The following is a 15,864-nucleotide window of genomic DNA, read 5'->3' as shown; positions in this document are numbered from 1 at the left end:
AATGGCACCCCTTATATTAAGCCTTGGGATATCCTTTACAGAACCCATACCATTCCTCTTGCATGTCACCTTTATTGTCTCAATATTTGAGCCACTGCTACTACCAACTGGCAACTTTTTTCTAACCTTTTGTGAAATGTTCTTGAAAAGTATTTTGTTTGCTGGGATGTTATTAATGGCCATTTGCACCCTAGGCATGAGCAAGTCCCATGCCACCAAGAAATAGATGATATTGATTCAGTTTCATCAATTTTGTGAGTCATAAACAACAAACCACACAAATATAATGTGAAATTTCTGTTGAATTGAAACAATCAATATAATTGATTCATCAAGAAAGCAGATGCATGCACAGGGTTGCCAAACCCACGATTTGGTAGCCCAATTGGGCGACTTTTGAAGATTTTTTCCTGTAACTTTTGACAATTTCCTGTCCCATTGAAAACCAATGGTAAAGAAAACATTTGGGCGATTTTTCAATTATTTCAACATTGGCTCCCGCGACTTCCGAATTCCTGCACCATAGACACCAATGGTTAAGAGAAAAATTGGGAGACTTTTCAATTATTTGACCCACGATTCGGGCTGAAATCTTTTGGCAACCCTGTGCATGCATATACTCCACATGTGTGCCTTACATGCCTAGCTTACATGCATCCATGTCGCATACCAGTCTAACATTTGAGTGAAGAAGGAAGTACTATCAGTGATATTTCAGCTTTGAGGAAAGGTTTATCTGCATCCAACCATCTTGTCTTTATATGAAAAACCATCATCATTCCTGGCATTATTCAATAACTAAAGTGACTTCAAGCAAATTAGACAAAAACTGAGCTGATCATCTAAACCTACGTACTGCTATAACATACTGTTGGGCTCTGTTGTGCATATCCAGTTTTGTATCCAGTGGAAATCTACGTTAAAGGTAATGCTGTAACTTAATAGCTTTTTTTTGTTAGTTTAATAATTTGTGGCAGTTTGTTTGTTTGCTTGTTTGTTTGTTTAACCATTTACTTATCTGTATAATGTTGTTTTTAACATATTCTCTGTACTTCATGATAACTCTCACAAAATATGTTCAGTACATAGAATATTTTCAGATATGGGGCCAATATATTCACAAATATGAAAAGTGTCATCATTTTGACAACAAACAGATTTGCTGATGAAGACGCCGTAAATATTTTTCAAAATTCTATTATTCAAATGATTTTATAATGTACTTTAATGAACTAAAATACCCAGCAAAACAAAGGCTTTAGGTGCTGTATTTGTGTATTATTTAATATATACCAGTTTTCATAGAAATTTGGACCCATCTCCCTCATACCAAAAGTCAAAAATTTAATACAAATTGTGAATGTTTTTACAATTTTCCCCCACAATGTTGACAAACTTGGACAATTTGATCTAGTACAGTTGGCAAAATTGAACTATGGGGGAAATTGAGAACATTTTGAAAAAAATACCATCCATACACCAAAATCGGCCTAGAAAAAGGGACATTGATATGTGAACCAATTTTGTGGTATGTTCCCATATGGTTATGAGTATTCCCTCCCCTACCTGATCCAAAAATATTTTCAAAGAACAACCCAGTTCATTGAACAACCATAATATTATCATAATAAATCTTAGAACTCTTCATGTTTTATTAATAGATACAATGGCTTCAAGTACACAAAAGCACCAATGGAACTTGTCAATCCCCCTAGTGTGCAAATACTGCCAGATGAAATTCCGTCCAGGAGACATTCCTCGCTACTTCTCCCATCTCAGACATCATGAGATGAAGATCAAGCCATACTGGTATACCAATCCTTACTTGCCACCAAAAGCTGGTTGTAATAGGCTTTACCAAAATATCAAAGAATCAACTAAAGGTGATGAGAAGGCTCAGAAGACTGGAGATCCAGATCCATTACAAGGACATAAGAAGCAACATGAATTGATCCATACAGGAGAAAAACCTCACAAATGCAGCTACTGCAACAAAGCTTTTAGTTTATTGTGCAACAAGAAAAGTCATGAATTGATTCATACAGGAGAAAAACCTTACAACTGTAGTTACTGCCACAAAGGCTTTACTCAGGCACATAGCAAGAAAGAACATGAAATGACACACACAGGGGAAAAACCTCATAAATGTAGCTACTGCAATAAAACCTTTGCTCGGGCAGGGCAGCAGAAACAACATGAATTGATCCATACAGGAGAAAAACCTCACAAATGTACCTACTGTAACAAATCCTTTGCTCAAACAGGGCAGAAGAAAGTACATGAATTAATTCATACTAAAGAAGCACCTCACAAGTGTAGCTACTGCAATAAGAGCTTCATTTATGCATCTGTACTCAAAATACATGAAATGGATCATACAGGGGTAAAGCCTCACAAATGTAGCTACTGCAACAAAACTTTTACTCACACAGGAACAAAAAAACCATGAATTGACTCATACAGGAGAAAAACCTCACAAATGTAGCTACTGCAATAAAACCTTTGCTCAGGCATGGCAGAAGAAACAACATGAATTGATCCATACAGGGAAAAGCCTCACAAATGTAGCTACTGCAACAAAAACTTTACTTATGCTCATGTACTCAAGGGACATGAAATGACCCATACAGGAGAAAAGCCTCACAAATGTAGCTACTGCAACAAAAGCTTTGGCTTAATGGGAAACAAGAAACGACATGAATTAATTCATACTGGAGAAAAACCTCACAAAGCACATGAAATGATCCATGTCGGAGAAAAACCTTTTAAATGTAGCTACTGCGATAAAAGCTTTATTTATGCATATTTACTCAAAATACATGAAATGCACCATACAGGGGATAAACCTCACAAATGTTGCTACTGCAACAAAAGCTTTACTTTTGCTCATTTACTCAAAACACATGAAATGACTCATACGGGAGAAAAACCTCACAAGTGTACCTACTGCAACAAAAGCTTTGCTACAGCAGGGCAAAAGAAACAGCATGAAATAACCCATACAGATGAAAGGCCTCACAAATGTAGCTACTGTAACAAAACCTTTGGCTTAATGGGAAACAAGAAACGACATGAATTAATTCATACTGGAGAAAAACCTCACAAATGTAGCTTCTGCAATAAATCCTTTACTCAAGCAGGGCAGAAGAAACAACATGAAAAATCCATTCATGAGAAAACCTCATAAATGTAAAAAAATGTAGCTACTAAAACATTTGCAAAACACACAGACGCAATGACATGATGACGAAAACATTCTCTAAAACACACTCTCATCAAAATATACAATTGAAAGGACTATGAAATAAAATTATATAAGCTATTTCATGACAATGTAAACATCGTAAAGTTATACCAATTTGATAGTGAATAAATAAATAAATAATCTAAAAACCTGAAGAAGTTTTTTATTCTTTTGTGATGACTAAATTTCTCTTCATTTTTAGCAAATATCTCGGTTACAGATATTTGTAAATTAAATGAAAAAAGGAAAAAGTTTAAAAAACTACCCCGAATACTGTTCTTAATATTAATACATTGGTCTTACAGGGAAGCCAATCGCAATTATCTCCATATGTCTTGTGGTTCTTGACAGTTTCTCCCTCCTGAGAATAATTGTGCACATGTGATGCGATAAAGCAAAATCAGATGGAAATCAGAAATATTTTAATATTTAAAAATGTTCAGTTTCAGGATAGTAAAAAGCATTTACAAATCTGAATTTTGCAGAAAACCCCAATGAAATTGAACAACCAGTTCCAAAGATATGAGCAATCAAAGAGTTTCCAAAACAGAAGGAATCAAAAGCAAATATGTGACACGATCTGGTCCATTGGGGCCAAAGAAGGCTTTTTTCGAAAATTGAGTTACTGTAATTATTACATTGTATATAAAATAGGCTATCATTTACTGAAAACACCAAAGGTCTAGCATACTTTATTCTAAAGTTATGAAGTTTTTTTTATGCCTATTTTCTTATGTATTTTATTGTTTTTTACCTCCATATTTTTGCCTTTATCTCAATTTGCCGCCTTTGGCCCCCATGGACCAGATCGTGTCACATATTTCCTTTGTTTGGCTATATCTCAAAATCAATAATTCGGAGTTCCAACTGATTTTGCTTGATCGCATCATATATAAGTGGATTTTTCATTTTGCTTGATCCCATCACATAAGTGATGGAAATGGCACCCCTTATATTAAGCCTTGGGATATCCTTTACAGAACCCATACCATTCCTCTTGCATGTCACCTTTATTGTCTCAATATTTGAGCCACTGCTACTACCAACTGGCAACTTTTTTCTAATCTTTTGTGAAATGTTCTTGAAAAGTATTTTGTTTGCTGGGATGTTATTGATGGCCATTTGCACCCTAGGCATAACCAAGTCCCATATCACTAAGAAAAAGATGATATTGATTCAGTTTCATCAATTTGGTGAGTCATAAACAACAAACCACACAAATATAATGTGAAATTTCTGTTGAATTGAAACAATCAATATAATTGATTCATCAAGAAAGCAGATGCATGCACAGGGTTGCCAAACCCGCGATTTGGTAGCCCAATTAGGCGACTTTTGAAGATTTTTCCCGGGACTTTTGACAATTTCCTGTCCCATAGAAAACCAATGGTAAAAAAAAATTTGGGCGACTTTATAATTATTTCAACATTGGCTCCCGCGACTTCCGAATTCCTGCACCATAGACACCAATGGTTAAGAGAAAAATTGGGAGACTTTTCAATTATTTGACCCACGATTCGGGCTGAAATCTTTTGGCAACCCTGTGCATGCATATACTCCACATGTATGCCTTAACATGCCTAGCTTACATGCATCCATGTCGCATACCAGTCTAACATTTGAATGAAGAAGGAAGTACTATCAGTGATATTTCAGCTTTGAGGAAAGGTTTATCTGCATCCAACTATCTTGTCTTTATATGAGAAACCATCATCATTCCTTGGGTTATTCACCAACTAAAGTGACTTCAAGACAAAAACTGAGCCCAAAAACATCATCCCAATTAACCTACTGCTATAACATACTGTTGGGCTCTGTTGTGAATATCCAGTTTTTGATCCAGTGGAAATCTATGTTAAAGGTAATGCCGTAACTTAAAAGCTTTTTTTGTTAGTTTAATAATTTGTGGCATTTTGTTTGTTTGCTTGTTTGTTTGTTTAATCATTTACTATTTACTATTGTTTTTAACATATTCTATGTACTTAGAAATTAATGATAACTCTCACAAAATATGTTAAGTACATAGAATATTTTCAGATATGGGGCTAATATATTCACAAATATGATAAGAGTCATCATTTTGACAACAGATTTGCTGATGAAGACGCCATAAAAATTTTTCAAAATTCTATTATTCAAATGATTTTATAATGTACTTTAATGAACAAAAATACCCAGCAAAACAAAGGCTTTAGGTGCTGTATTTGTGTATTATTTAATATATACCAGTTTTCATAGAAATTTGGACCCATCTCCCTCATACCAAAAGTCAAAAATTTAATACAAATTGTGAATGTTTTTACAATTTTCCCCCACAATGTTGACAAACTTGGACAATTTGATCTAGTACAGATGGCAAAATTGATCGAACTATGGGGAAATTGAGAACATTTTGAAAAAAAATACCATCCATACACCAAAATCGGCCTAGAAAAAGGGACATTGATATGTGAACCAATTTTGTGGTATGTTCCCATATGGTTATGAGTATTCCCTCCCCCACCTGATCCAAAAATATTTTCAAAGAACAACCCAGTTCATTGAACAACCATAATATTATCATAATAAATCTTAGAACTCTTCATGTTTTATTAATAGATACAATGGCTTCAAGTACACAAAAGCACCAATGGAACTTGTCAATTCACTTAGTGTGCAAATACTGCCAGATGAAATTCCGTCCAGGAGACATTCCTCGCTACTTCTCCCATCTCAGGCATCATGAGATGAAGATCAAGCCATACTGGTATACCAATCCTTACTTGCCACCAAAAGCTGGTTGTAATAGGCTTTACCAAAATATCAAAGAATCAACTAATGGTGATGAGAAGGCTCAGAAGACTGGAGATTTACAAGGACATAAGACGCAACATGAATTGATCCATACAGGAGAAAAACCTCACAAATGCAGCTACTGCAACACATATTTCAATCATTTAAGAAGCAAAAGGCTTACATATGAATTGACTCATACAGGAGAAAAACTTCACAAATGCAGCTACTGCAACAAATATTTCACTCACTTAGGAATCAAGAAGCAACATGAACTGACTCATACAGGAGAAAAACCTCACAAATGCAGCTACTGCAACAAATATTTCAATCATTTAGGAAGCAAGAAACGACATGAATTGATCCATACAGGAGAAAAACCTCACAAATGCAGCTACTGCATCAAATCTTTCAATCATTTAGGAAGCAAGAAGCACCATGAATTGATCCATACAGGAGAAAAACCTCACAAATGCAGTTACTGCAACAAATCTTTCACTCAGTTAGAAAACAAGAAGCGACATGAACTGACTCATACAGGAGAAAAACCCCACAAATGCAGCTACTGCAACAAATATTTCAATCATTTAGGACACAAGAAACGACATGAATTGATCCATATAGGAGCAAAACCTCACAAATGTAGTTACTGCAACAAATCCTTCACTCAGTTAGGAGATAAGAAGCGACATGAATTGATCCATACAGGAGAAAAACCTCACAACTGCAGCTACTGCAACAAATCTTTCACTCACTCAGGTTCCAAGAAGCTGCACGAATTGACTCATACCGGAGAAAAACCTCAAAAATAACATTATAGGAGAACTATACAACCCAAGAGATGATCATACTCTATCACCCCACCAAGTTATAACTTGACGGTGAAAAACTGTATGCATACTACAGAGTGGAATAATGGCATTGTAGATCAAATATGCAAATAAAGGTCATTAAAATGTTTAAAAATAAAAATGCAAATAAAATATCATCAACTGGACATCCTATTGCGAAGTTGTAATTATATTTTCTTGTTTTATACTTACAAAATTTGTTTCTAAATATCTGAAATAGATCATAACTTATCACCATGTTTCAGGCTAAGTTCACTTTAGCTCACACTTTGTGCATGGCATCAGCTATCTATAGAACTTAATTATTGTGAAAATCTAAAACACATCACAATACCCAAAGCTTAGGCTGATTATCATCCATATTTCATCATTATGTTATAGCCATTGGCACCCTAGGTATGAGCAAGTCCCTTTAAGAAATAGATACTATTGATTCTGTTTGATCAATTTGGTGGGTCATAAAAGACAAACCACACAGATATCATGTGAAACTTCTGTTAAATTGAAACAATCTATATAATTGATTCATGAAGGGAGCACATACATACTCCTAGCACTAGGATCTCACAGGACACAGTTCTGTAACCCCAATATGTTTGTATATTGACAGAATGACCTTAGACTGTGTTGAGTATAAAATTACATACTCCACAACTTGAGATCAAATTTTGAGATATAATTGTTGAACTGTGCCACTGGCATTGAGAGCATTTCAGTTCATAGTGTAGTAGTCTTATACTATCATATTTCATACCACACCAGTCTAACATTTGAGTGAAGAAGGGAAGTGCTTTCCAACACTTCTCAGTGATCTTTCAGCTTTGAGGAAGTCTATTTCTACCCATCTTGCCTTTATAGGAGAAAACCTCATCATTCCTAGGGCTACTCACCACCAACCTAAAGTGACTCAAAGTAAATTAGACAAAAACATCACAGTTGCTGCACACATCATCTCAGCCTATTGCTCTAACATACTGTCGTGCTCTGTTGTTTATATTCATTAGTTTTGGATCCAGTGGAAATCTATCTTAAAGGTATTGTGAGCAGCTTTGTTTCTTAGTTTAATAGTAGCAGTTTGTTTGTTTGTTTAATCATCCCGATGTTATCACTTAACATTGACTATGTGTACACATGATCGTTCCCAATTTTGTGAAAAAGGGGGTTATTTTTAAACTATATCGCAAACATAAAAATAGCGCTGTTTTTGGCACCAGTGTAGGCTCTACTCAAAATTTAAAAATAGGGTATATTTTTGTGAATCTTAAGAATGTTAAAATCCCAAGAAATCTTACCATTTCTTGCTCGATTTACTCCAGAATTTCACTTTTGGGAAACTTTTGTACCTTCCTAACATTCAGTTGTACTCACTCAGTTTGTTTCTGGGTTTGTTTACACCGATTATGTCCCTAGGGGGGATTTTCCCAATTTAGCTGCTGTGATCTTTGGTGTGTGTTCTTAAAATGTTTAAAAAAGGGTGCTTTTGTAAAAGTGTACTTGAAATGCCAAAAATAGGGGTAATTTTTAAGGCTAATTTGTACCCATATTTGTGTAAAATAGGGGTAACAAATGCTGAAAATGTTCTTGAAACCGCGCAAAATAGGGGGTATTTTTGATTTTGGGAATGATCATGCGTTATGCCTTTGAATAGGCAGTGACAACACCAGGTTAATCATGTACTTATCAGTTTAATCATTTGTTTTTCAATATATATTGTCAAAATATTCATTAAATTCTAATTAAATAGTAAATTTTCAGATATGATAAACTAAGACCAATATATATTCCAACATGTGAAAAGACATCAGTTAAAGCAATATTGCAATATTTGCTGATAAGGATGTCATCTAATATTTTTTTCTTAAAACTTTTGCAAATGTTTTATTAATAGATACAATGGCTACAAGTACACAGAAGCAATGGAACTTATCAATCCCCTTAGTGTGCAAATACTGCCGGATGAAATTCCACCCAGGAGACATTCCTCGCTACTTCTCTCATCTCCGTCATCATGAGCTGAAGATCAAGCCATACTGGTATACCAATCCTTACTTACCACCAAAAGCTGGGTGCATTAAGATTTACCAAAATATCAAAGAATCAATCAACTTTGATGCAGAGAGTCAGAAGACTGAATATCAAGATCCATTCCAAGGGACAACTTTTATCAAACTTGAATCAATGAATAATCCTAATCATCAGGATATACACTTAAAAGAAATGTATGAGAATTGTGATATGAACACTAAAGGGAACTGCCGATTACAAATTGCGCAATACGATTACATGTAAATATTGCAGTAAACAATTTCTGCACATTGCCGTAAAGCGAAAGCATGAATCAATGAAACACAAAGGAGAAAGTTACCTTAAGATCTTTGAAGAGAGTGGACACCAGTTGAACAATGGGGAAAAGGAATCAATGTTCAAGAACATTAATGGAAAATATAAATGTGGCTACTGCAGCAAAACCTTCAGTCATTTAGGCAACAAAAAAGAACATGAGTTGTTACATACAGGTGGAAAGCCTCACAAATGCAGCTACTGCAACAAAGCTTTTAGTTTATTGTGCAACAAAAAAAGTCATGAATTGATTCATACAGGAGAAAAACCTTACAAATGTAGTTACTGCCACAAAGGCTTTACTCAGGCACATAGCAAGAAAGAACATGAAATGACACACACAGGAGAAAAACCTTATAAATGTAGTTACTGCCATAAAACCTTTGTTAAAGCAGGAAACAAGAAACAACATGAATTAATTCATATGGGCGAAGCACTTCACAACTGCAGCTACTGCAACAAAAGCTTTAGTAGTGCTTCCATGCTCAAAACACATGAAATATCCCATACAGGGGAAAAGCCTCACAAATGTTGCTACTGCAACAAAACTTTTAGCTTATTGGGAAACAAGAATAAACATGCATTAATTCATACTGGAGAAAAACCTTACAAATGTAGCTACTGCAACAAACAATTTACTTATGCTCATGTACTCAAAACACATGAAATGATACAGGGGAAAAGCCTCATAAATGTAGCTGCTGTAACAAATCCTTTGCTCAAGCAGGGCAGAAGAAACAACATGAATTGATCCATACAGGAGAAAAATCTCACAAATGTAGTACAAATCCTTTGCTCAAGCAGGGCAGAAGAAACAACATGAATTGATCCATACAGGAGAAAAATCTCACAAATGTAGTTACTGTAACAAATCCTTTGCTCAAGCAGGGCAGAAGAAAGTACATGAATTAATTCATACTGGAGAAGCACCTCATAAATGTAGCTACTGCAATAAGAGCTATATTTTTGCATCTTTACTCAAAATACATGAAATGCACCATACAGGGGAAAAGCCTCACAAATGTAGCTACTGCAATAAAACTTTTACTCAAGCAGTGCACAAAAAACAACATGAATTGATCCATACAGGAGAAAAGCCTCACAAATGTAGCTACTGCAACAAAAGCTTTACTTTTGCTCAAGTACTCAAGGGACATGAAATGACTCATACGGGAGAAAAACCTCATAAATGTAGCTACTGCAACAAAAGCTTTGCTACAGCAGGGCGAAAAGAAACAGCATGAAATAACCCATACAGGTGAAAAACCTCATAAATGTAGCTACTGTAATAAAACCTTTAGCTTAATGGGAAACAAGAAACGACATGAGTTAATTCATACTGGAGAAAAACCTCACAAATGTGACCGTCCACCACGAATGAGCCGTAAATTTAATGAGATACACGTAGCACCAAATTGAAATATGAATATGACCTTCATGCCCATTTTACACTGTAACTCAGAATACAATTGAGGACATTTATGGCTCATTCGTGGTGGACGGTCACAAATGTAGCTTCTGCAATAAATCCTTTACTCAAGCAGGGCAGAAGAAACAACATGAAAAAATCCATTCACAAGAAAACCCCATAAATGTAAAAAATGTAGCTACTGAAACATTTGCAAAACACACAGACGCAATGACATAATGAAGAAAACAACATTCTCAAAAACACACTCTCATCAAACATACATGATACAATGGAAAGGACTATAAAATAAAATTATATGAGCTATTTCATATTGATATTTTGATAGTGACTAAATAAAAAAACAATACCTAAAAACCTGAAGAGGTTTTTATTCTTTTGTGATGACTAAATTTATCTTCATTTTTAGCAAATATCTCGGTTACAGATATTATTTGTAAATTAAATGAAAAAAAGGAAAAATTAAAAAAACTACCCTAACTTGATACCGTTCTTAATATTAATACATTGGTCTTACAGGGAAGCCAATCGCATTTATCTCCATATGTCTTGTGGTTCTTGAGATAAGGCCAATTATGTATCAAAAAGAAAGTTTCAGACAGTTTTTCCCTCCTGAGAATAATTCTGCACATGTGATACGATAAAGCAAAATCAGTTGGAAATCGGAAATATTTTAATATTTAAAAATGTTCAGTTTCTTATAGCTCAGGATAGTAAAAAGCATTTACAAATCTGGATTTTGCAGAAACCTCAATGAAATTGAACAACCAGTTAACAGTTCCAAAGATATGAACAGTCAAAGAGTTTCCAAAACAGAAGGAATCAAAAGGAAATATTTCCTTTGTTTGGCTATATCTCAAAATCAATCATTCGGAGTTCCAACTGATTTTGCTTGATCGCATCAAATATAAGTGATGGAAATGGCACCCCTTATATTAAGCCTTGGGATATCCTTTACAGAACCCATACCATTCCTCTTGCATGTCACCTTTATTGTCTCAATATTTGAGCCACTGCTACTACCAACTGGCAACTTTTTTCTAATCTTTTGTGAAGTGTTCTTGAAAAATATTTTGTTTGCTGAGATGTTATTGATGGCCATTTGCACCCTAGGCATAACCAAATCCCATATATCACTAAGAAATAGATAATATTGATTCTGTTTGATCAATTTGGTGAGTCATAAGCAACAAACCACACAGATATAATGTGAAATTTCTGTTGAAATGAAACAATCAATATAATTGATTCATCAAGAAAGCAGATGCATGCACAGGGTTGCCAAACACGCCATTTGGTAGCCCAATTGGGAGACTTTTGAAGATTTTTCCCGTGACAATTTCCTGTCCCATAGAAAACCAATGGTTAAAAAAGAATTTGGGCGACTTTTCAATTATTTCAACATTGGCTCCCGCGACTTCCGATAGTTTCCTGTCCCATAGACACCAATGGTTAAGAGAAGAATTGGGAGACTTTTCAATTATTTGACCCGTGATTCGGGCTGAAATCTTTTGGCAACCCTGTGCATGCATATACTCCACATGTGTGCCTTACATGCCTAGCTTACATGCATCCATGTCGCATACCAGTCTAACATTTGAGTGAAGAAGGAAGTACTATCAGTGATATTTCAGCTTTGAGGAAAGGTTTATCTGCATCCAACTATCTTGTCTTTATATGAGAAACCATCATCATTCCTTGGGTTATTCACCAACTAAAGTGACTTCAAGACAAAAACTGAGCTGAGTATCATCATCCCAACCTACTGCTATAACAGTACTGTTGGGCTCTGTTGTGAATATCCAGTTTTGGATCCAGTGGAAATCTATGTTAAAGGTAATGTCATAACAGAACAGCTTTTTTTTGTGTTAGTTTAAAATTAGTGGCTGTTTGTTTGTTTACTTGTTTGTTTAATCATTTACTTATCAGTTTAATATTGTTTTTAATATATTTTGTCTGAGTTATCATTAAATTCTAAGTACATAGAATATTTATAAATATGGGGCCAATATATTCACAAATTTGAAAAGAGTCATCATTTTGACAACAAACAGACAAAGCAATATTGTAACATTTCCTAATGAAGACGCCGTAATTTTTTTTCAAAATTCTATTATTCAAATGATTGTATGATGTACTTTAATGAACTAACATACCCAAGGCGCCCTCACATTCATATTTGGACATAAAACAGCCATTTTAAGAAAACGACAACTCCAATTTTTATGTAACTTTCATAAATGGAATTCTAGACATCAATTACATACAAATCAGCATCAACTTTAACAGAATTAGGCATATAATAATGATTATTGTCAAAAATATTGATTTTCAGACCCCCACAGACCCCCCCCTGTTCAAATACTTGTTCTGGCCGGCACCAACTCATTTTTTGGCCGAGATGGTGTCAAAATGCTCAGGAGATCATACTGCATCAAGTAAGCCTGTTCCCTAAGAAATTGAAGCATCAGGATTCCGTAACCCACCACTATTTATACCAGTTTTCATAGAAATTTGGACCCATCTCCCTCATACCAAAAGTCAAAAATTAAATAAAAATTGTGAAAGTTTTTACAATTTTCCCCCACAATGTTGACAAACTTGGACAATTTGGGCTAGTACAGTTGGCAAAATTGAGCTATGGGGGGATGAGAAAATTTTGAAAAAAATATACCATCCATACACCAAAATTGGCCTAGAAAAAGGGGCCATTGATATGTGAACCAATTTTGTGGTACATTTGTATGTTCCCATATGGTTATAGTATTCCCTCCCCCACCTGATCCAAGAATCTTGTCAAAGAACAGCCCATTTTATTGAACAACCATAATGTTATCATAATAAATCTTAAAACTATTCCAAATGTTTTATTACTAGATACAATGGCTTCAAGTACACAAAAGCACCAATGGAACTTATCAATTCACTTAGTGTGCAAATACTGCCAGATGAAATTCCGTCCAGGAGACATTCCTCGCTACTTCTCCCATCTCAGGCATCATGAGCTGAAGATCAAGCCATACTGGTATACCAATCCTAACATGCCACCAAAATCTGGGTGTAGTAGGCTTTACCAAAATATCAAAGAATCAACAAACTTTGATGTGGAAAGTCAGACGACAGAAGATCAAGATCCATTACAAGGGACAGGTGTTATAAATCTTCAGCAAGAATCAATGACTAATGCTGATGATCATCAAGACAGAAAACTAACAGAGGTGTGCCAGAATCAGTGTGATTTTGACACTTCAAAGCTACATGTAACTGCTTACAAATTACAAAATAAGACTATGCCAGTATGCAAGTATTGCAATAAGCAGCAGCATGAGTTGTCAGATGTGAAAGGTGAAAGACCTCACAAATGTAGCTACTGCAATAAAGCTTTTAGTTTATTGTGCAACAAGAAAAGTCATGAATTGACCTACACAGGAGAAAAACCTCACAAATGTAGCTACTGCAGTAAAACATTTACATTTGCATGTTTTAAGAAAAATCATGAAATGATCCATACAGGAGAAAAGCCTCACAAATGTAACTACTGCCACAAGGGCTTTACTCAGGCATATAACAAGAAACGACATGAAATGACCCATACAGGTGAAAAGCCTCATAAATGTAGCTACTGTAATAAAACGTTTAGCTCAATGGGAAACAAGAAACGACATGAATTAATTCATACTGGTGAAAAGCCTCACAATTGTAGCTTCTGCAACAAAAGCTTTACTTATGCTCAAGTACTCAAACAACATGAAATGATCCATACAGGAGAAAAGCCTCACAAATGTAGCTACTGCCACAAAAGCTTTCATACAACAGGTGACAAGAAACGACATGAAATGACCCATACAGGTGAAAAGCCTCACAATTGTAGCTACTGCAACAAAAGCTTTACTTATGCTCAAGTACTCAAACAACATGAAATGATCCATACAGGAGAAAAACCTCACAAATGTAGCTACTGTAACAAAAGCTTTACTTATGCTCAAGTACTCAAACAACATGAAATGATTCATACAGGAGAAAAACCTCACAATTGTAGCTACTGCAACAAGGGCTTTACTTATGCTCAAGTACTCAAACAACATGAAATGATTCATACAGGAGAAAAACCTCACAATTGTAGCTACTGCAACAAAAGCTTTACTTATGCTCAAGTACTCAAACAACATGAAATGATTCATACAGGAGAAAAACCTCACAAATGTAGCTACTGTAATAAATCCTTTGCTCAAGCAGGGCAGAAGAAACAACATGAAAAAATCCATTCATGAGAAAACCTCATAAATGTAAAAAATGTAGCTACTGAAACATTTGCAAAACACACAGACGCAATGACATGATGATGCAAACAATATTATCTAAAAACACAGTCACATCAAACATACAATGGAAATGACAATGAAAATAAAATTATGAGTTATTCTGTGATAATGTGATGTAATACAAACTTGTTAGTGAAAACATCAAAAATAGATGTATGAAGAAACAAAACAATATCTAAACACCTAAAAAGGTTTATATTCTTTTAAGTTTGTGATGTCTAAATTTATCTCCAGTTTTAGTAAATATGTACAAATATCTGTAAATGTTACAGATATTTGTAAATTAAAAGGAAAAAGTGAAAAAAACTACCCTAACAATTTATTCTTGTCCAAGCAACTAGTTAATACGCACATATGCTTATTCAAATTTCTAGGATACATAATTTTCCTGATAGCAATCAAATGCAAGTAAAAAACCAAGGGAGGGGGTCAAAAAGGTTGTGAAAACATTATAAAATGTTTTGAAGGATAAAACACTCCAACAATTTTTTTTTACAATATTGTCAAAATGTTATTGCAAAATATATTTTTGCACATCATTTTGTAAAATATTATCAACACTTAAAGGAGTATTTTGTGATCCTAGCATCCTCTTTTTTTTAGTACATATCCACGATAAAAGCATATTCCCAAAATTTCAGTTGATTCCGATATTGTGTTTGCGAGTTATGCATGATTATGTGTATTACATAACACTGCTCCATAGACAATACGTTGTAATTTCGTTCTGGTGCACCAGAACGAAATTCAAATTTCACGATATCTTTGCTAAATGAATTAATCTGCAAGAAATATTTTGTACATAAACATTATGTAGCCAGAGGTTTCCAGTGATATAAAAATCTTTTTTTGAGAAAAGTGGGGGGATGAGGCTGTGGATCACGAAATGCCCTTTTAAGCAACATT

The 15,864-nt window shown here is 34.7% G+C and overlaps 2 protein-coding genes and 1 long non-coding RNA gene across 6 annotated transcripts in view; 2 read left to right on the top strand and 1 right to left on the bottom strand.

Moving 5' to 3' along the window:
- Positions 1 to 15,864, bottom strand: part of LOC140157107 (uncharacterized) — a 262,345-nt gene that overhangs the window by 202,940 nt on the left and 43,541 nt on the right. The window lies entirely within an intron of this gene.
- On the top strand, positions 499 to 6,190 carry LOC140157069 (uncharacterized). Its single transcript, XR_011859628.1, has 3 exons — positions 499 to 925; positions 1,662 to 5,105; positions 5,843 to 6,190. It is a non-coding gene; the product is annotated as an uncharacterized lncRNA (long non-coding RNA).
- LOC140157111 (uncharacterized) lies at positions 12,010 to 15,862 on the top strand. The gene is made up of 2 exons (XM_072180186.1): positions 12,010 to 12,472; positions 13,514 to 15,862. Exon 2 carries the CDS (start codon positions 13,519 to 13,521, stop codon positions 14,905 to 14,907), a length of 1,389 nt encoding a protein of 462 aa, XP_072036287.1. The 5' UTR covers positions 12,010 to 12,472; positions 13,514 to 13,518; the 3' UTR covers positions 14,908 to 15,862.

This window comes from Amphiura filiformis, chromosome 7 (genome assembly GCF_039555335.1).
Source record: "Amphiura filiformis chromosome 7, Afil_fr2py, whole genome shotgun sequence".
Taxonomy (NCBI): domain Eukaryota; kingdom Metazoa; phylum Echinodermata; class Ophiuroidea; order Amphilepidida; family Amphiuridae; genus Amphiura; species Amphiura filiformis.
This window is presented reverse-complemented; position numbering and strand designations above follow the sequence as displayed.

What these genes read in the sequence shown, in the direction of transcription:
- LOC140157111 (XM_072180186.1), top strand. Translation starts at nt 13,519, where the DNA reads ATGGCTTCAAGTACACAAAAGCACCAATGGAACTTATCAATTCACTTA.